At 46.9% G+C, this 22,375-nt stretch overlaps 1 protein-coding gene across 2 annotated transcripts in view; it reads right to left on the reverse strand.

Moving 5' to 3' along the window:
• Positions 1 to 6,731: 6,731 nt before the first annotated feature.
• The window catches only part of ATP1B4 (ATPase Na+/K+ transporting family member beta 4), a 40,064-nt gene continuing 24,420 nt past the window's right edge, over positions 6,732 to 22,375 (reverse strand). For both annotated transcript variants that reach the window (XM_033137965.1, XM_033137964.1), the window contains 7 exons: positions 19,697 to 19,856; positions 14,099 to 14,227; positions 12,855 to 12,962; positions 11,202 to 11,398; positions 9,652 to 9,708; positions 9,454 to 9,546; positions 6,732 to 8,057 (listed from right to left, as the gene is read on the reverse strand). In XM_033137965.1, the coding sequence (XP_032993856.1) occupies positions 7,896 to 8,057; positions 9,454 to 9,546; positions 9,652 to 9,708; positions 11,202 to 11,398; positions 12,855 to 12,962; positions 14,099 to 14,227; positions 19,697 to 19,856 (906 nt within the window). In that variant the 3' untranslated portion in view covers positions 6,732 to 7,895. The remainder of the gene's footprint in view (positions 8,058 to 9,453; positions 9,547 to 9,651; positions 9,709 to 11,201; positions 11,399 to 12,854; positions 12,963 to 14,098; positions 14,228 to 19,696; positions 19,857 to 22,375) is intronic.

Here is a 22,375-nt window from a genome sequence, read left to right on the forward strand (position 1 = left end):
CTATAGATTTAAAGCAACAGCATACCATTTTAAACAGGCATGGCTTCCTCCCCTCCCCCCAAGAATCCTGGGAAGTGTAGTTTGTTAAAGGTGCTGAGAATTGTTAGGAGACCCCTAAACTGGGTTAAACCACAGAGCCTATTGCTTTCTGATCAGAAGGTTGGCGGTTCAAATCCCCACGACAGGTGAGCTCCCGTTGCTCGGTCCCTGCTCCTGCCCACCTAGCAGTTTGAAAGCACGTCAAAGTGCAAGTAGATAAATAGGTACCGCTCCGGCGGGAAGGTAAATGGCGTTTCTGTGCTCTGCTCTGGTTCGCCAGAAATGGCTTAGTCATGCTGGCCACATGACCCAGAAGCTGTCTGCGGACAAACACCGGCTCCCTGAGTGCCACAACCTCAGTTGCCCGCGACTGGACCTAATGGTCAGGGGTCCCTTTACCTTTACCTATTCCTCTCAGCCAGAATTTGCAGATTTCCCTCGTAGGAAGTCTTTTGACTGTTAAACTACTCTGCTTATTGTAGGCCTGTAAGGGGGAATAGTAAAGGTAAAGGGACCCCTGACCACGCTCACCTGGTGTTACTGGCCGAGGGAGCCGGTGTACAACTTCCGGCTCATGTGGCCAGCATGACAAAGCAGCAGCTGGCGAACCAGAGCAGCGCACGGAAACACCGTTTACCTTCCCGCCGGAGCGATACCTATTTATCTACCTGCACTTTGACATACTTTCGAACTGCTAGGAGGGCAGGAGGTGGGACCGAGCAACGGGTGCTCACCCATTCAAACCACCAACCTTCTGATCGGCAAGCCCTAGGCGCTGTGGTTTAACCCACAGCGCCACCCGCGTCCCCTGTTAGTGACATCCTAAAAAGACTCAACGCTCTTCAAAAACTATTGCTCCCAGAATTATTATTTTTTTGGGGGGGTGCCTCTATGGCTGTTTAAACTAACAGGATGCCGCTTTAAATGTGTAGTGTAGATGGGGGCCTAGGTTAGGAAACAAGAGTTGCAAATACGTCACTTGTGTTTTCCTAATTTGTGCTCAGATGCTTGCTCTCTTCACTAACTTCATGTCCCTCCCTCTGTCCTCCCTTTCCCTCCTCTCTTTTTAATCTTGTCTTCCTACAGCTGAAGAGTGTGCCAGTTCTGATTTCCTCTTTATCATCCCCATTGTGGTGGGTGTGGTCATCGGACTCCTTATCGTTTTTGTCTTTGTCTTTTATATGATCGGAAGGCGGAAAAGTGCCAGTGGCTACCAAGCTGTATAACCCTGTGATGTGCTTCTGCTTCTGCTGCACTTTTCTTTCTGTTCCCGCTCGCCCCGTACCCTTAATAGACTTTCGAGCTCATGGTTTTTTTACAGTAAAAGAAAAGAAGAAGGAAAACACACACAAGCAAGGTAAACATAATTTGTGCAAACAACAGGAGGTAGGAACTGCTGACTGAGGCTGCTGCCTACTTTGAGAATCTTTTTTTTTTTGGACTCCCCCTTCTTCACCACTTGAAAACAAGACTGATGGTTTTCTGAAGAAAGAAGTGTTGGAAACAAATCTCATCCCTCTTCAGCTTACGCTTCCGATTTGCATTTTCTGGACTCTAGTTATTGTGTGGGTATTGAAACAGATAGCAAGCTTTCAGGGGGTGTTTGCAGCTTTAGGGAGCAGCAGCAAATGCCATAGGAAGTTTCCTTATACCAAGTAAGACCATGGGTTTATCTAGCTCAGGGTGGTACAACTTTTCATGCCAAGTGGGCCGCAAGAGTTTTACGACATGGAACCCACGGGCTGCACACTGCCTTGCACAGGAAGGAGAGTGAGGCTAAAATTTGACACATGCACGCAGCCTTCATGCTGCCTTCCCAAAGCCAGATAAACAAGGGGCTGGGCTTTGGGCAGGTCCCAGAGTCCTCCCACCTTCTTCTCAAAGCTGTGAAAGTGCTAAATAGGCTTTGAGAAGGAGGATGAAGGACTCTAGGACCCTGTCAGAGCCCTCAAGCCTCCTTCCCTAAGCCCAGTGCCTCAGTTACCAAGCTTTGGGAAGGCAGCAGGAGGGCTGGGAATGAGGTTTCAAATGTTGCTGAGGGTCACCCAAAAAGCTCCCAAGGGCTACATGCAGCCCTCAGGCTATGCATTGAACCACCCTGATCTGGCCTTATACCAGTGCTTTTTTCCCTAAAAAATGTTTTGGGGTTCTCTCATTTTCCTACTCCTATTGAAATACTGCCCCTCAATGAGGCCAAACTTAGATTCACAAAATGTTTAGGGGTATGTGTACCCCTGCGTACCCCCAGAAAAAGCACTGCCTGATACTGTCTACACTGACCAGCAGCACCGGCTCTGGCTGTGATGTATAAATGATCTACCAGTGATGTAGAAATCGTGACACCCCCCAAAAAAAACAGCCGCTGGGCATCAGGGGCGCCCCAGGGTCTCGACGCCGCTGGTTAAAACTGGCCATACAGATTAACTGGTCCTTGAGACATAACCCTGCCCTGCAGAAAAACAGTAGCAGTTGAACTCCACACGCCGAGAGGCTGCGGGTGATAGCCGCCTAGGTGAGCATAAACCTCCGGGGGGGGGGGAATAAGATGCGGGGAGACCCCCTTCCTGGGACTCCACCCACAAAACTGAGCTGGGCGCAAGTGGCTCAGGAAGGGGGTCTCCCCGCATCTTGTCCCCCCTCCCCCCCGGAGGTTTCTGCTCACCTGGGCAGCTGCCACCCGCAGCCTCTCGGCGTGTGGAGTTCAACTGCATGGCCAGTTTTAACCAGAGACGTCGAGGCCCTGGGGTGCCCCTGATGCCCAGCGGCTGCTCTTGTGCGCGCAACCTTCCTTGCGCAAGGAGCAGAAGTTCGGCCGAGGACGCCCGTTGCAAGGAGGGAAGCGGAGACCCGAAGGCGCCAGCTCCGCCCCCACCTGCTCCCGGGGCTCCCATGTGCAAGGCCCAGCCAGCTCCTGCCAGAGGATCGGAGTGCAGGCACCCAGCCATGGGCAGACCGGGACTCTAGCATGGGGCGGTAGGGCACTTCCAACCTTTTAGCACCCCATGCCTGCAAAATTTACAGGGCGGGAGGGAGGGGGCAACAATAGCTTCCCTTTGCTTCCAGGAGCGTGCACTCCGAAGGAGCTGCACGTGCAGGGTTGCAACTGGTGTGTGCAAGCCTCCTTTGCACATTTCTGATGCACAACGTGAACCCTTTGCACTTTGCTGCAAAAGCAAGCATGCATCTCTGCTCTTTTGCTGCAAAACCCTTTGCAGCATGCAAGCTCCGTCTTGTGGAAGGGACAGCATTGCATTGCTACTTTTTCTCCTGGGCTGGGGAGAGCTCATCAACTCATTTCCCGCCCCTTAAAACCCTCTTAATTTTGCAGCCACCAAGCTTAATTCTGAGTAAGGTGGTGCTAAAAAGCCCACCATTTATTGCTTCAAATTTGGCAATGGGTGGTGGGCTTTTTAGCACCACTTTACTCAGAGGTAAGCTTGGCTGTGGTGTATAAATGATCTACCAGTGATGTAGAAATCGTGACACCCCCCCCCCAAGTGTCTGAACAATCCAGGAAAAAAGTATGTATTTGGAGTTGCAAATCCTTACCAGGCAGAACGGACCAGTGATATCCGTGAGCCGTACTCCTGAGAAGAAGGAGCTTGGATGGACCTGAGTCTTTCCAGATTCAAAGGACTAAGCTGGCTAGCATGACTCCTTTCCTGGGACTCCACCCGCAAAACTGAGCTGGGTGCGAGCGGCTCGGGAAGGGGGTCTCCCCACATCTTGTCCCCCCTCCCCTCCCCAGAGGTTTCTGCTCACCTGGGCGGCTATCACCCGCAGCCTCTCGGCGTGTGGGGTTCAACTGCTACTGTTTTTCTGCAGCAGGGAGGTTATGTCTCAAGGACCAGTTAATCTGAAAGTAAATCAGCTGCTTTATAGCAATGCTATTTGGTCATCTAGCAAAGTAGGAACATAGGAAGCTGCCTTATACTGAGACAGCTCAAAATTCTATCCTGTATTGTCTGACTGGCAACAGTTCTCCTGGGTTTCTCCCAGAACCTACCTCGAGATGCTGGTAGCTTCTGCAAGCAAAGCAGATGCTCTACCGCTGGGCTAAGTAAGGCTCTTCCCCATGTGTTCTCCAGGTACTGGGAACCTCCAGCTGCTATTGGGCCAACTGTTGGCCAGTGATTTGGGATGCTGGGAGTTGTAGTCCAGCAACATAAGGAAGGCCACAAGTTCCCAAGTCCTGATACAGTAGTTTGCACAAGGCCCAAATTGCCATGCACCCACAGGAGCTTTGGACTTGAATTTCTGGAGCAAGAGCTTCACCCCTTAACCACATCACCCCACACATCAAACTACTTCTGACACCAAAGCTGCGTGGAAGGAGACATGCCTGTTCAAAGAGAATGAAAAGGTCAAACAAGCTTACTGGACAGGTACTTACAGCACAGAAGCTTAGCTTTGGGTAGGTCCAAAATATTTCATTTACAGCTACCAGGGAACTACCCATTACAGTCAAAATGTGAACACCCATGGAAGTTTGCTGCTCATTCTGGAGATGCATAAGCAGGTAAGTCTTGTTGAGGCCAATGAGACTTACTTATAAGTAGGTTTGCATAAGACACATAAAACATAGGATAGTCACCAAACATGTATGCCTGAAGAATCTTGGTTGCATGGCTAAAGAGATCCCATCACAGATGGTTATTTTTGTAGGCATTTCACTATGCCATAGGGTGGGGGAAGAATCTGTAGCCCTGCTGGAATAAAACTCCCATCAACCCCCACCATTGGCCTTGTTTGGTGGGGATTGGAGTCAACCAGCATTCGGTCAGTCACACTGTCCTCATCCCAGGCTTAAGGTAATGTGAAGAGTCTCCTTCAAATGTAAATACAACTTGATTTATCATACTGGTATGTCATTTTTCATTCCCAAGGATACTCGCAGTTCACAATAATAAAATCAGGCGGAAGTGCAAGGTGCTGTGGGTGGTACCATATGACTGTCAGCTGCTCTCCTGTATCCCAAAAGAAGACCTGGAATGTATATGCCTGAAGCTGTCCTTGCAGGTGGATTTGCCGAGGGAGCTGATCCATTTGTTGTTGCCCTGGCTAGTTACCTAAGCCAGGAATGGGGAAATGCATCTGGCTGGCAGGCCAAATCTTTACCTCCTCCCACTACACTCCTTGGGCCAAATTTGACAAGTGGGTGTGAGTCAATCACCTGACATGTTTTCTTTTCCTTGCACAATTTGAAATAATACCACATGGACAAAGACACAGCACTTTGCAAGTGCCAGACATCATCTGATTGTGATGCAAGCACTCAACAGTCACAGCGGTGCTTGCAAACCCGACTTTACACAACATCAATTTTGGGTTACAGGTAGGTAGTCGTGTTGGTCTGCCATAGTCAAAACAAAATAAAAAAAATTAATAAATAAATACATTCAAAAATTCCTTCCAGTAACACCTTAGAGACCAACTAAGTGTGTTCTTGGTATGAGCTTTCGTGTGCATGCACACTTCTTCAGATACACTGAAACAAAAGTATAGTGAGAGAGTGGGGAGGGGTATTACTCAGAAGGGTGGTGGGAATGGGTGATTGGCTGATAGGTGTGGAAAACCTGTTGATGACTTAACGACTGCAATTGGTCTTACTGGAAAAAGCAAGGGGTGAGATGGCTAAAGATAGCTCACACGAAAGCTCATACCAAGAACAAACTTAGTTGGTCTCTAAGGTGCTACTGGAAGGATTTTTTTATTATTATTTTATTTTTTTTAATCAAGTTTGGGGTGTATGTGTGGCTTGAGCCAAAATTGTCTCACAGGCCATATGGGTTGGCCTGACAGACCAGATTAAGCTCATGGGCTGCAGGTTTCCCATTGCTGACAGAAGTGAATGGGTATGTACTTTCGCGTCCAGATGAATGTGAGGGATAGGAAGGAGAAGCAGGCTATGCAGTGACCTGAAAGGACACAGGCTCTTGCTATGCTGTGTTCATTCTTTCATTTACTGACTCACTACTTTACCCCCTTCTTCATGATGCCATTTCCATTGCACAGTTTTCTTTCTGGTGACTGGGGCTCTCACACAAGTGTTTTCAGTGAGGGATTTAGGGTGGTGTGGGTAGTTCCTCCATGCAGGGCACAGAGCTGAGGGGGTACAAAATAGAGAATACCCTTTTGGAGACGCCAGATTTTGGCCTTGCACAGGGCACCATATTATGAAAGATTACCAAAGTCTGCCCCTGCTGCTTCGCACAGCAGCCAACCCTAGCCCATTTTCTTCATGAGGAGGTACCCAAACTGGATTGTGCAGTGAGCGCACTCTGCTCAACTCAATTGAATTTCCCTATGACTTAACATGAAGGCATGGCATATCCCCTCAATGGTATTTTGAATTGTCAAAAGCTACTTTAGGTTTCTTCTGGTGTTAAAAACAAGCCAGTACTTTAAATATTGTCATGGTATGTATGACAAGTGATAACGAAGATGGACGTATGTCTGTGCCAAACAATAAAGTCAACCATGGTTGTCTAACCCGACTTTGTGTTAAATAATTCTTGGAGCACAAACGTGTAACTTTTAATGAGCTTTTCCAAGTTCAGGTTAAGTGTTGTGCTTGCATGTTAACACAGCCCATTCCCACACCAACCTTTGATGCCTGTTCTGATGGCAACTCTCCCCCACCCTTAGTCTCCCAGTCTGAAATGCTGCACAAAATAAAGAGACAAACGGGGTCAGTGCACATTATGAATATTTTTACTAATTCATTTTGATTTATAGTCCACCCTGTCCAAAGAGTGTGGGGTCCAAGTGAAAATACATTCATAACAAAAGTCCCGGTTACACTGATTAAACCCCACACCTGGCCCTGGCCCTTGCTGCTCACAGCCAAAATGGATTTTAAAAAATCAGGGTTACAGCACTAACAGAAAGCATGTTGTCTTGGGCTACAATGAGCTGTCAGAGGACGGGAACACCAGTGCCTAGGGGCAGACCCAGATAATTTATTTCTATGTACACTTTGTGTTTACAGTGCACATAGACAGTAAGCTAAAAGCATTCTCTCTATAGGCAAATGTAGGGGTGGAAATGGTCTCTTGGCTAGGGTGGGCCCAGGGCTGTTTAGAGGTCATTGCCACCACTTAGAACTGAACTTGAAAAGCAAAAGGCAACCAACATGCTGTATTTCCCTTGTTCTAGATCAGAGCCAGGAGGTCTCAGTATAGGCCAATAGTCATCAACATGACATTTATGCTTTCTAACTTCTAAATTGGTGTGTCTGCGAACTGCCTGCCTCAAACAGAGGAAATGTGGACATGGAATATTCCATTTGAGCAGCAAGTCTTGGAGCAGGTTCCTTTTTAATAATCTAACACACACACACAACTATCCAGAGAGGAGATTTCCGGGGTTTATATAATCTCCAGACTCCCTTGCTCAAGTTCAAGTGCACATACAACATATTAACCTTGGGGTGTTGTGTTAATTGATGAGCAGCTGATTTGCATCTGCCTGGGCCCAGTGAGGGTGGGGGTGAGTGACAATAGCAATGGTTCCTTTTATAGTCCAAATTGCCTGCTTGATACCAAATACCACACTTGTTGATGTGCCAGTGAAAAATCTAATATAAATACATTGTGTTTATGTTTTAATAAAAGTTTTCTAACATGACATGTGTTCATTTGCTCGTACGATGGATGTTTTAAAATATGTCATCTAGATTTAGATTTGAGTTATCCCTATTTCTTTTTGTTTGCTATGAAAGCCAAATAACCCCCCCAAATCAGGTTTGAATTTTCCTAGTGTGTGTGAATGGCTTATTTCTTCTTTTGCCCCCTCCTCCATGGTGAGAAAGATTTTCTTGCCATTGGAAGAGTGATAGCAAATGCTTCTCTGGTCTATGTTGTGATTTTCAGTAGGAAGATTACTCGCCCCAGAAACCGGTCATTGTTGAAGTGGTTGATGATGCCCTTGCCGTTCAGTTGGCACTGAACATTTATCTCTTTGTTCTTTGTCACGTCCGAAAAATGAATGCCCACCAATGGTTGTGTATAATTTACCTGGGGGGAAAATATAAGCAGGTAAGTGAAATAAGAATGTCCAGTGATGGCTCAGAATAGCTCAGTGGGGAATGATTGGACTAAAACGTAAACAGGGTGCAAGTCAGCTGAAGTGCTCTGTGGCTTGAATCCAATATATATGTCACCTGAGCCAGATGCCAGTACAGAAAAGTTGGTTTTCAAACAACTTAGTTCTCAAACATTTTTGCTCCCGAACACTGCAAACCCAGAAGTGACTGTTCCAGTTTGCAAACTATTTTTGGAAGCCGAATGTCCGACGGAGCTTCTGCGGCTTCCAATTGGCTGCAGGAACTTCCTGCAGCCAATCAGAAGCTGCGCTTTGGTTTCTGAACGTTTTGGAAGTCAAACGGACTTCCGGAACAGATTCCATTCGACTTCCAAGGTATACACAGAGTGGAATCTAATGCATTCAATCTACAGTACCAGTATTAGCACAAACGATTTACCCTTGTGCAATAGAATGAAGCAGATCTGGGGGTGGTGTGGGGTGTTTAGGGGGTGGGGAGAAGGAAGAAAGTTCCATTGTGTAAGTATACATCCTTGCACTAAAGGAATGAGTGCATTAGATACTTCATTGCATATACTGGCACGGCCTGTCCCAATGTTAGACACAGGGAGGCATATGAATCAGGTGACAGATGCTGGAAAATGGCAAAGAGCAGTGAGGTGCTGGAGGACAAAGGTGTAGGTGTCACCTGCCCTGCCCTACACCCTCCTTAAGATACCCAACTTTACAATAAGCCCACAACTTACATGGGGATTACGTTCTGGGAACTGCACCTAATGCAAAAATCGCATATTGGGTTCAAGGGTGTGTGTGATTACCAAAGCCAGTTTTTCCCAGAACGCTGACCCCTTTATAAGTTTTTTATATATATTTACCATGCACTCAAGTCACAGAGACATTGCCACATCCTCTCAACTACAATGTGTCACAATGGGGTCAGTTTACACATTCAGCTGCAGGGGATTAGGACCTTGTCTAGACTTACAGTAGAACACGTCTGTAAACTCTGCCATTTCAGAATACAGGTGGGTATGCCACTGTTGAATGTTTCCCCCACACACACATTAAATAAAGAATCCCTGTCCCCTGTCCCGCACCCCCCCCAAATGGTCTCTTGCACATCAGGAACAATCTGTGCTAGACTTCCATTAAGTGGAAACATCAAAAAAATGAGACCCATCACCCACTGCATTCTGAAGTGGTGCAGTCCATTCTGCTATCTCAGAACTCTAATTACCCACTGCCTACTTTGGACCTCTTTCTCCTCTTCTGTTTAAAAACTGCTCTTCTTCTTCTCTGCTACCCGGCAAACTGCTAAAGCCAGGCAAGTGAAAGGCACACTTGCCCAACAGCTGCATTTCTACTTACATGTGTGTGCTTGCCGTAGTAAGGGAAGTACATGGGATCAAATGTTGAAGATGGGTAGAAATTCACTGTCTTGATATCCGCCGCATCACCTTTCTGCATTAACAAAAATAGGGGCATGAGTAAGATACACACAGTATGGATTCATGGTGCTAATGCCAGCCCTGCAATAAGCAATACAATCAGGCGGAAAAGACTCACGTGTACATTGCAGCTCACAGTCACTGGAGTCCCATAACCAGGCTTATAACCTACAATCTATGACAAAAGAGAGTATTTTTAATTATCTTTGAATTAAAAACAAAAAGGTAGCCTATGATTAAGATGAAGTCCTATTTTGCTATATGGTTCCAGCAGGTCTGCAAAGCACAGGAGGATACACAGCTGTAATACATTGCCTTGGTTCACACATAAAGTATTTGATGGTTTGTTTCGCAAACCATGAGTTGTCTCCCAGACAATAAAACAAAGGATGGGCCTTTTCTCTAATGTATTGTATGTTTTCCGGTTGTTTTCACCTTGTAGTTTAGTGACCATCTGGAACCGTGTGGGCAAATAAATCATGGTTAAGGAAGGGTGCAGGGTTTACACAAAATGCCAAGCCATAGTTATAACAAACCAAGGTTTCTTAGCTATCAACAAACCATGGTATTAGATTGTGGTTTGTTAGAAAACAAACCATAGTTAAGCTGCTAGGTAGAGTTTATACGTAACACTTACTGGTAGTCATGGTTTAGCATTATATGCAAACCAAGAAGTATTTTTTGGCTACTGAGCAGTCAATACAACACACAGGAACCTGAGAATCCTAGTGTGCATTCAGTGAAGTAACAGCCCTAGTATAACACCCAGTATAACACATTTTAATCAGCTGGTGATTTGATTTAAAAAATCTGTTCATCAGAAACGTGCGACTAAAAATATTTCTTTCTTTTTAAATTCCCTGCAACAAATTGTGATGTAGATCCATGACTTGGGGTTTTCCCTCCAACCACACCGCCAGTTTTGAGAACAGCCTAATGCCCTCCCCCAAAGTGCATTTACTGGGAAGCAAATCCAATGATTTCAGTAAAATGTCCAGAACAGGCTAGCTTATGAAAGCAACATTAGTCACCACTATGTGTCAGGATCACACAGTGTACATTCATTTAAATCAATGTAATAAAACAGGAGCCCAGCAAAGAGTAATGTTCCTTCTCTTCACTTCTTACCAAAAATCAAAAGCATTTTAAATGAAATATGTTGCACCTCTCACACAAATTTACTGTGCTATGATTCAAAGCGAATAAGCAGATATGAGACAACAGTTGTTTTTAACCACTAAGAGGGGTGGGGGTAGAGAACCAATAGTGTCATTAGTTAACTCCAACTCCCATCAGTCCCAATCAGCATGGCCAATGGTCAAGAATGATGGAAGCTGTAGTCCAGAATCATCTAGATAGCCACAGGATCCCCATCCCCACACTAATAGGATAGTGCACTAACACAGCCATGAACTACGAGAGTTAAATGAAACCTGCATAGTCAGAAACATGCATATTCTAGGAGGCAGCTGTCATCTTGATCTGCAGACTTCCCAAGGGTGCACAAAAATTGGTCACCACTGCAAACAGCATGCCAGTTCAAAAGACTTATTTTTCTGACCAGCAAGGCAATTCTTGTGTTTCTTCATTAACCACATGTATGTGAGCATACACCTCTCCCATTCCAGGATACATAAAATGAAATATAAAGTAAGCCAGGGAACATACTCTATTCATCTTCAGCAAGATGCAAGGTTGTCCTGTTGAATACCCAAACGATGGATCATCTATCCCAGAACAAGCATTTAATTCGGATCGCTTGAATTGGCAAGCTTTTCTCAGGGCACTTTCTTCACCATCTTGGATGAAATAATTGCCTGCATTGCATTTAATGTTCTTGCGTTCCTGAACTTTGTCATCATAATCTAAAGGTAATAATACAGAGAACGTTAATATTCCGTATGTCTTTCACTGCAACATTTTCTCTTGCTACAGGAGGCGGAAAGGTCCAAAGGGCTCCACATTTCACTTGGTTATCCTTCCAAGTAGTTACGAACTTTGGGATTTCAAAATTCAGCAGCACCCTGTGCACTGCCAAAATTCAGCACCCCCTGCTTCTCGCCTTCCGTCCTACATTGCGTGGCAATGTCCCTCCCTCCCATGAAGAATAATGACACACGAGACATTGGTATCGAATTAAATGGGCGTAAAGGCCACAACTTTATTGGTTACGGATGTTGAGCGGTATTGGCTTAGGCATTGGACCCTAACCACTATATCTGACCCCAACCTGGAAGTCTGTGAAGGATTAACCACCAAGGAGAGCCCAACTGATGCTTACCAAGTGGAACTCCCCTTGTGATCACCGTTGGGGCATGCCTTAGGCCCTAACCTCCCTAGACTTCAGACAGGGCCACGCCCCCGGAATCCTTTACGGAATACCCTTCCAATGAGGGGCAGGTGATTGCGCTACCTCTCCTTCCCACCTCTATTTATGTTGTCCAATGCCTAACCGCCAAACCAAAGTTGTGACGAATTGCTACGAGGTAGGTGAAAAAACCCGATTTGGCTAGCCCAAATGGGAAAAAGTCCTACCAGGCCCCCCAGCCAACTGGGGTGACCAACCAAGGTCCATAGCAAGGTCAAGAACTAACCTAAAGGGTGGGTGGGTGGTAAAACCGGTGAAGCTGGGGGGCAGAGAAGGAGAGGGGGAAGGATTCCTGCCGTCTCCCATTTAAAGAGGCTGTCGGTCCCGCCCCTCCGCCGACCGGATTGGTCGGCCTGCGGGGTTGAGCGGCGGGTATCCGGCCGGCCGATCATGCAGGGGCTGTGTATCAGCCCCTGCACGCGTGCTCAGTGCGTGACGCCTGCAACGCCACCTCCTGCTCATGAGCGGAAGTGGCTTTGTTGTTGCAGCGTCCCCTGTGGGGCCCTATTGGCTTGCTATCCAGTGTGGGTGAACCAGTTGTGTTCCCCTAAATCTGCCTCTGCTTCAAGGTCCACATGCCAGTGGTAGGCAGGGCCAGTGGGTACATAAGATTCCTACACGTTGGCTGAGTCACATGACTTGAATGTCATTACTGATTCTTCTTCCCTCAGATTGGCTAATTTATCCTCTTCCTCCCCCTTTCCCCTCTTTTTCTATTTTCTCCTCTCTCTCTATCCCCACTTCTCTTTCCCCCTCAACCCCATATTGCCTGCAACAAAAATGTCTCAAACTGACTGTAATTGACCTGTATGAACAGAGACACTGAATGTACTTTTGTTACTTATGGAAAATCTTTTAATAAAAAACATTGAATATTTTTTTTTGGCTAATTTATATGTAGCTAAGGTGGGGCAGGGTGTAATATTAAAAAAAAAAAAAAACAGAAAGCCCACCTTGTAAGAATGCATTCAGGTCATCCACATATTCCTGCCACGATTTGGGGTCAGTGGATTTGAAACCAATGTTGACTGAGCTGCTAATGTGTGGTCTAATCATAACTCCTGCAACAGAAAAAGCCAGAAAATGGAAGTGTGAATCCACAACAGAGCTTTTTTTAATTGAACAGAGGTTGGCAAGAAGTTCCTTGATGGGCTTTCCCTGCCCTTTGGTGCCCATTCTCTATAGCACTGCTTCCTATAGTTGTGGTGGTTCCTCCCTCTTTCCTCCTCCCTTTGCTCTCTCAACTGAACCCACCATCCAGAGCGAGAGAGCAGGATGCTGCTCCTTCTTCCATAGCTGTTCATTGCTCAAGCACCAGAGGAAGCAAGGGGGTAACAATGGCAGCAAGGACCTGCGGCCACCCCCCTGCCTTGCCCATTTGGGCAGCAGGTTGCAGTGGGTGTGCTATAGCTCCTCATCTCAAAAGAACGCAAGAAGTGCCAAAGGCCCATCTGTGCCAGCATCCTGTTCTCACAGTGGCCACCAGATGTCCCTGGGAAACCCACAAGCCAGACCTGAGAGCACCACACTCTTCCCAACCATGTTCCCCAGGAACTGGTATTCAGAGGCACAACCCCATGCAGAACAGCAGTAGAGGGTCAGGGGACAAATGTGAAATGGCCCCACCCCCACCCCAGGAGGCAGGCCCTTAGAAACTATCCAAGGATGCTGATCTGTAACACTAGCCCAAAACCAGATGCTAGGCTTTCTGTTGGTACTGAGAGGGGAATAGGGCCTCCAAACAACTCTCAGTTGCAATCCCCAGCGGGGTTTAACAGTCAACCCTTCTTCCTAGAAACAGGGATTTGTCTCCTACATACTTCCAGAACAGTTAACACACTAAAATCCCCAGGATTCTTTGGGGGAAGCCATGACTGTCAAAGTGGTATGATACTGCTTTTAATGCAAAGTGGAGATGGGGCCTTCCTTTCTAACATGAACACCCCACACCTTTCTTCTGGTATAGAATCCAATGTGGTGGTCCCTAGGTAGTCACCCCCCCCCACATCCAGGCATTGGGCAGTCCCAGATCTGCCTGGCTTCAGCAAGGTGGTGGTCTCATGTGCCTGGGATATACATGGTGCATCACCACCACCAACAACAACATATGTAGGGTTGATACAAATCCCATGAGCCTAGCAAGCTGTGCTCAGAGGCAACTGAGCTACAGTGATCTGAGTTCAGGTATATCATTTACCTGGTGGAGCAACTCTGTCCCTGTGCTTCGGTGTATAGGGGCTCAGAGTCATTAACATCATATACATGCAAAATGCAAACATCCCAGCCAGGAACAAGTACAAAACGAGGTAAAATAAGAGTATCAGGCCTGCAAGACAAGAGAAGACAAAACGCTGTTGACTTCCCAGGGAGGTAAGAGGTATCCTGTATGAAGAAGAAGCAGTAATTATGCTGATCCCACAAACACAGAGTAGAGGGCAGTAAGGCTCTCTATCCAGGCATACAGAAAAGGATGCTGGACTTGATCGGCTGCCCATCTGGTACTTTGTAAAGGTGCTGTAGCTCAAAAGTCGAGCATCTGCTTTGCATGGAGAAGGTCCCAGGTTCAATAATCTCTAGACAGGGTTGGGAGAAATCTCTCTTTGAAACTCTGGAGAGCCACTGCCAGTCAGTGCAGGCCACAGGAGCCAACTCCAGGAGGCCGTGGGTGCTTGGGCACCCACAGTAATATAATTGTGGGGGCTGGGCACCCACAAAGTCAATGGGCAAAGCTGGAGAGACACAGCCAGCCAACCTCTGCGGCGTTGCCTCTGAGAGAGAAGCAGTGGAGAGAAGTTCCACCTGCCACAGCCAGCCAGCGAGTCACCCTTTGCAGAGGTGGGCTTGGACGTGGAGGCAGAGTCTGCCCCCCCCTGTGGAAAAGGGTGTCTCACTGGCTGTGGAGAGGAGGAGAAGAGGAGTCCCCCTTCTCTTCTAAGTGCAGGCGTGTGGCATCACATGCCCATGTTACGGCGGCAGGCACCCACAACCCTGAGAGTGAGATGGCACCCCTGGCACTGAGGTAGATGGACCAATGGTCTGAGGTACAAGGCAGCTCCCTCTGCCCCTATTTGCTCCTGGATTAAGATGCAGATAGTGTGGTTGAGGAGGGTGTTTATTTTATTGGGTGATAGGGGTGCCAACTTGAATAAAATGCAATATTGTTGCATGCCTTTAAGGAGATAAGATTGATAGACAGATCGATAGGTATATGTTTAAGGTAATGAGGGTGCTGCATTTCCTGTTTCCAGAGCTACTGTAGTGTGTAGTGGTTAGAGTATTGGACCAGGACCTTGGAGACCTAGGTTCAAATCCCCACTCAACCATAAAGCTCCCTAGGTGCCTGAAGCTGTTTCTACTTCTTTACCTAACCTCCCTCCCTCGCAGGGTTGTTGTGGGTGGGAGAAGGAGAAGCATAAAATGGAAAATATATAATACTGTATATAATAATGTTTCCCCACTAGGCATGGAAGTAGGTTGGTAACTGAGAGGTGATAATAATAATGATGGTAATTCTAAATTACCATTGCTATTAATATGGATCAGGTAGTACTCGAAGCACATTTGCTTAGCAAACCTAAGCCATGTGGAAGAAAATAATTTGGGGTGCATGGCATGAAATGCTTTTCCCTGATGTTACCAGGGGGTTTGCTAAGTACTTAAAGGATTATATGCACAATCCCATGCCACAAATTTGCATACAGGTGTAAAGTACCCAGTTCCTCTGGGCAAATTAAAATGGTAGTGACGGGGATCTTACTGCCCCTATGCCTTGCCGCATGTCAGCAAATTTCTTAAAAATAAGTTCTTTAAAATACAGGAAGGTGCCTTATACTCAATCAGACAATTGCATCCATTTAGCTTGTTGGCTAAGATCAGGTGTAGTGTGTGTAGCTCAGTACAGTGGCGTCGCTAGCCTCTGCGCTGCTGGGGGCGGCGGCAGCGCAGAGGCACCCCCCTGGGGGAGGGGCACGACGCGTGTGTCGTGACGTCATCATGACGTCACGACGCACGTGTATGCAGAAAGGGGGGATTTCCCCCTTTCCGAGGCTTTTTTTCGGCGGGGGGTGGTGACCAGCGAGGAGGGGGTGACAAGCGTGACACCCCACCTCGCTGGTCGGGGCCCCCCCCCCGCTGAAAAAAGCGGCGGAAAGGGGAAAAAGAAGCAGAGCGGCGCTTAAACGCGCCTGCTCTGCTTTTTTTCCAGGCTTTCCCCGCCCCCCCCCCCCCGGTTTTTTTCGGCGGGGGTAGTGACCAGCGAGGAGGGGGTGACAAGCGTGAGACCCCCCCTCGCTGGTCGACCCCCCCCCCCGCCGAAAAAAGCGGCGGAAGCACCCCATCCGTGTGCTGCTGCTCCCGGGTGACGGAGGGAGCAGCGGCGCATGGGAGTGGCGGGAGGGGCCGCCGCTTGTCACCCCCACCCGTCGCTGCTCACCCTGTCACTGGGGGCGTACCGCCCCCACCGCCCCTCCCCAGCGACGCCCCTGGCTCAGTACTGTCTGCACTGACTGGTTCCAATCAGGGTTTTCTCCTAGTCTTACCTGGAGTTGCTGGGTATTGAACCTGGGACCTTCTGCATGCAAAGCAGATGCTCCGCAACTGAGCTACAACCCTTCCTCAAAAGGAGAAAGGGTCAGGAGACCAGGGACCCAGCCTCAAAAACTCAAGTGTTCAGCCCCCCACTAAAAATAGATGTGTGGATACAGCACAGAAATGCCTGTTTGCCTTTGGGCTCTGTCCTGACCAGAGACCTAAGATGATGGACAGATTGTCTCAAGAGAATAAATCCCAGGGGCTTTAGAAATAATAATGATACTGAAGCAAGCTTCTAACCCAACCTATTTCTGTGTGTTTATTTCCCAGGAAAAGCCCAAGTCCAGTTTCAGGACAATCTTTGAGAATGCAGATGTGCCCTTTCACCTCCACGTTCCTGAGGCTTTTATGCTGAGAGGAACTTTTAGGTCTGAGAACAAACCGGGACGGGCAGGGAGGAGAGCAAACTTAATTTGGGCCTGCTAGTAGCTTTGGCGGTGAGGCCAGCAAGGGTGGGGAGGGCGAGAAACCCCATAGAAAAACATAAATGCAATAGGCAATAGGAACTGTGATTGTTCTTTCATTTATTTTAAATCATTTTAAATAATTCACGAGGACAAGCTAATTGGTGCTAATTCTGGCATTCCCTCGGATCAGGGACCTGCACCCAAATTCTATCTCTCCCCCCCCCTCCCCCTTCCCCTCTCTCATTCACCATTTTGCCTTGAAAGACAGTGTAGCATTCTGGATAGTGTCAGAATGAACCCTGGGAGTCCTGGTTTTTAATCACTTCACGAACATCACTGGGTGGCCATTGGATTATTCTCTACTGCTTGTTCTAATCTACCTCAGAGGATCGTGGGGTTTTTGGTTGTTGTTGTTGTTGTTTTGCAATGTTGGGGGGAATGTTCATTGCCCTGCATGCCTTGGGCTGGGGGAACAGAAAATAAATGTCATACAGATGTCATAAATTCCAACACCCACTACCAGCAGCGGTGGTGGATTGAGGGCAGTGCAACCAGTTCCACCGCAAAGGGCGGAGGAGCCAAAGGATTACCTTTCCGCCTCCTTCCCAAAGCCTAGTAGTTCATGGGCAGGCAAACTAAGGCCCGGGACGGTCTGGGAATCAGTGTGCTTTTACATGGGTAGAATGTGTCCTTTTATTTAAAATGCATCTCTGGGTTATTTGTGGGGCATAGGAATTCGTTCATTTCCCCCCCTTCAAAATAAAGTCCGGCCCCCCACAAGGTCTGAGGGACAGTGGATCACCCCCCCTGCTGAAAGTTTGCTGACCCCTCACCTAGTTAGTGCTTACCTAGCTTTTGGAAGGAGGCTTGAGGGCTCTAGGACCCTGCTAAAGCCTTGTGCCTCCTTCCCAAAGTCCGGTGCCTTGCTTAGCTGGCATTGGGAAGGCACCCCAAGGGTGTGGGTGTCAAATTTTAGCCTGGCAAATAAAATCATAGCATTGTAGAACTAGAATGGACCCTGAGGATCATCTAGTCCAGTGTTTCTCAAACTTGAGTCTCCAGCTGTTTTTGGACTACAGTTCCAATCAACCCTGACCACAGGTCCTGCTAGCTACAGATGATGGGAATTGTAGTTAAAAAAAACAGCTGGAGAGACTCAAGTTTGGGAAATGCTGATCTAGTCCATCCCCCTGCAATGCAGGAACATACAGCTGTCCCATATGGGGATTGAACTTGCAACTTTGGTGCTATCAGCACCACACTCTAGCCAATTGAGCTCTTCACTACCTGGGTACCATACTACCAAGTTCTGCCCCTTGCAGCAGCCTGGGAATCCACCCATGTGGGTACTAGAATCAGTAGAGGCTGGTTCATTAGGGCAAGTGCATGGCCTGGCCTCAGCTAGCCCAAACTTGCCTACCAGTCCAGGAAGCAGCATTGTCTGCTTGCTTCCTTCTTCCTTAGTCTTAGCATTAATCCTTGTAAAACTCAGCAGGGAAGAGGATGGGGACAAAATAAGAATGACTGGGCCCTGCCTGTCATTGGTTCTGGCTCCACCTTCTGTTGGCCTCCCTGTCTTCTGCTCCACTCAGTTCCAATGGGTACCAGCCATCGCTGATCACAATCTTCTATTCAACATGGTAATCATCACTAATATAATTCCTTTAAGAAGCAGGATCACTCCCGGTTTTGTCAAATAACTAGTGCTGGCCCAAAATTTATTGCCATCCAAAGCAAAGCACCAAATGGATGTCCACCTTGCCTCTTTCCAAACATAAAAGGATTTTCCCTGAGTTGATCTACATAGGACTGTGCAAAAAGTACTGGGGAAGACTGTGACAATATATATAAGAAGAGCCCGGTGTCTAACCAGATGCTCATTGGAAGTCTGCAAACAAAACTTGAAGGCAACAGCATTGTGCCCACCTGTGATTCCCAGCAACTGGTACCCAAAGGCATACTGCCTCTGTTAGTGGAAGTACAATGCCAGACCCTCCAAGTGTCCCTATTTTCCAGGGATATCTCTGATTTAGAGAAGCCATCCCAGTTTCTGATTTGATCCCAGAATGTCCCGCTTTTCCTTAAGACATCCCTATTTTCACTGGAGAAATGTTGGAGGGTATGGAGTTATCTGACCCACCCAAGCCATCTGAAGGCAATCCTGTATAGGAAAGTTTGTTTAATGTTTTCTTATGTTTTTAAATATGTTGGAAGCTGCCCAGAATGGCTGGGGAAACCCAGTCAGATAGGTGGAGTATAAATAGTAAAATTATCATTATGGAATGGGACATCCCTATTTTCATTGGATAAATGTTGGCTTCATTGGATAAATCGTGGCTCATAGATTTAGGTCCTTTTTGCCTTTGGGGGCAGAATAAATAAATGGCCACCCTAAAGTTTTCAGGGTCCCCATCCTTGCTATATAACTTCAAAGCCCTTCTCGTATCGCCCTTAAACCCCGACACATCCCTGCCGTGACCTTCACGGACTCAACTCCACATCAGCCTCAGATGTCGAAAGATCTCATGCTTCTTCACAAGATTCTGCTGTGCCTCTTTCACTGCCCATTATGGCTTGGAACAGCCTCCCAAAACAGCCTCTGCAATTCCATTTCCCTTCATACCACCTTCATTTCTTTACCTCCATCTTTGGCACCAGTCCATGATTCCCAACAGTAGCCAAGCCTAAGCAGGTGCAAATGATATCAACGCAAGGCTTTCCTGCATTTATTCCTCTATCCACATCCTGCTACGGTTGCCTCCCGTTTCGGATGGGGTGGGTTCAGATGTTGGACTTACCCCAGCTGTGAGCTGTTCTGCCCATGAACTGCCTTGTCTCAGGATTCCAAATGAAGGTTTTCATCCCCTTGGCCATATCGCCCCAGGTTTTCTTGTCCCCTTCTTTCTTTCCCTCCTCCTCATTGCCGTGTTGCTGAGCTGCTTCTTCATTCTTATTTCCCTGGAATGATGACAAAGCAAACCCCAGACACACACCATGTGAACAGTGTTTTTGTTGTCTTTCCTTCCACTCCCCCACTCTCCCCACTTCAGGAGGATATTCCATTAGCCGAAAATAAATGACAGTGAGTTCACTAGCTGGAGTTTTTTCCATTTTCTCATCATTGCTCCTTATGTTACAGAAAGGCCAGAGAAGTACCTAGGGGCTGGCGAAACCAGCCCTTGTCAGGGGTGCAAGCCCAGGGCAAGGTGTGCAAAAATCACCTATCAAATTATGGGGTATAGGACTTCTATGTGTGTGGTCCTGTGTCATTGCTGTTGCAGCAAGATCAAATGGGAGGGAAGCTTTCTGTCTTTCTCGCACCGTGGCACAAAGATATGCATTTTCCCCCGTCCTTCTACTCCACCTTGCCCTCCCTCTCGATGCTTTGAGGCTTTGAGCACTTGGGTCATGTAAAATGTAGTAATTGCTCATTTCTATTGCAGTAAAGTGTGGTTTTCAGGGGGCAGGGGCAATATAGCTCCTTGCCAAGGGCACGAGGGACTCTACGTATGCCTCTGAGAAAGGCACAGTTTATTTACTTCTCTCCCCCCCCCCCCGAGAGTATGGTTTGGAGTAAATGGTTTGTCCTTATTTTTGCTATCCTTTGGGGAAGGTCCATAGCTCAGATGGCACCAAGTAGGGATGGAGGAGAATTTTGATTCAGTACACATGTAAAGCTAAATCTATCGTTTACACATTATGTGAATCGAAACACAACCATCTTTTCACACTTAAGCTTTGCAATGTAGTGCTCCAAGTAAGCAATGTTTACAAAAACGCTAATTTAAGGAGAAAACAAGCATAAAATTAAATATATTGTTGAAAATAACATTTAAAAGTGCATTATATGGTGAGGTTGCTTGCAAAAATATGTCAAAACTGCATATAAAAATGTGCTTATAGAAAAAACTTTGCACTAAAATGCTGATGAATTTTCATGAGTGTATTTTTTTAATATGCAAATTGCTGCAAAATGTGGTGAACTGAATTTAAGGCTGGCAAAATAAGAAACTGAGAACAAAAATTGATGGTTCCTTCTATCCACATCTCCTGGTGGAGTTAGGAAAGACCCTTGTGTGGAACTATTATGGATAGCTGCAGTTGATCACTGTAGATCAGGCGGCCATGCTTGCTGGGGCTGGTAGGAGTTGTAGTCCAGCAGCATCTGGAGAACCAGAGGTTTCCCATACTTCTTGGAGAAAATACTGAGCTAGACAAACCAATGTTCCAGTTTTGTACAAGGCCGCTTCCTATATTTCTATTTGTTCCTTCTAGTTCCAATCTTCATGCTGTGAGTGCCATTCCTTATTTAGCCAAAGCAGCACAAAGCACGCAAAAGAGAAACAGCACAAGGCTCTGGGAAACCTCAAAAATCTGCAAGAATTGCAAACGTTTTTAGGTGAAAACATACAGGGAGAAACCGCAACCCCCAGTCCCTCCTACAAAGACCAGGCATGCTCAGTGGCCACAGAATGCTGACTCTCTTTTGACTGAATGATGATGTTGATGAAAACATGGAAAAAACAGTGCAGGGGCAAATGGGAAGGCTGGAATCCTGAGCAGCAGCAGCAGCATTTTGTTGCAGACAAAAACATTTTGTCTTGTTCTTACTTGGCATATTGTTCCTTGAGTGATATTTCCAGCAGCACCTCCTCAAGCTGAACCCCCCCACACACCTCATTTTTGTGTGTGTGGTGCTTCCTTTTTATTCCTAACCCCCGATCAGAAGAAGAAGCAAGAACTGCCATCAAGGTGTGCCTGAAGCAGTAGAAAGCTACAGCAGAGGTGATTAAAAAAAACTGATAATTTTAAATGCCATCAGAATCAAGTTTCTCCACCCCCTCTAACTGGATCTCCTGCTGCCTGGAGAACCTGGTGACATGATCAATGTTTGTCTTTTCAGATGTATTATAGCTCCATGTGTATGTGTGTCTGAAGGGCAATGCACTCCAGCTCTTGATATCCTTCATTCCTCAGGAGGTTGTACTAGATGCCCTTTAAGGCCCAGCTCTCTGATTGTATGACCAAAAAAGTTCCAAGCTGAAACTGCCAAGTCCATCTCATATTCAGCCCTCTTTTCATGAAGTCCACCGTTCAACAATACGCCCAGAGTTTTTACAGGTTACTTCTGAACACTGAACTTGCCATCAGTCAATCACTTCAGACCTGATGATGGAGCAGCTTGGCTAGGACAATTTGATCCATCTAGCCAAGGCTGACCCAGGGAAAAGCCTTTCCTGTCACTTACATAATGGGTTCACACAGGACAGCCTGTCCATCAATGGATCATCAGTGCATGAGTCACATAACATGAGAGAGAAAGCAAAAAATTAATGCAGGAAATTAAAAGCACAATCTGTCCCCCCTGAAAGCACTTCCATGAGTTTCAGTGGGAGAATTAAACACCAGATTAATAGTACGATCTTAGGCATGCCAATGGAGAAGTATCACTGAGCTAACTAATTAGGCTTATTGCC

Source organism: Lacerta agilis, chromosome Z (genome assembly GCF_009819535.1).
Source record: "Lacerta agilis isolate rLacAgi1 chromosome Z, rLacAgi1.pri, whole genome shotgun sequence".
NCBI lineage: Eukaryota > Metazoa > Chordata > Lepidosauria > Squamata > Lacertidae > Lacerta > Lacerta agilis.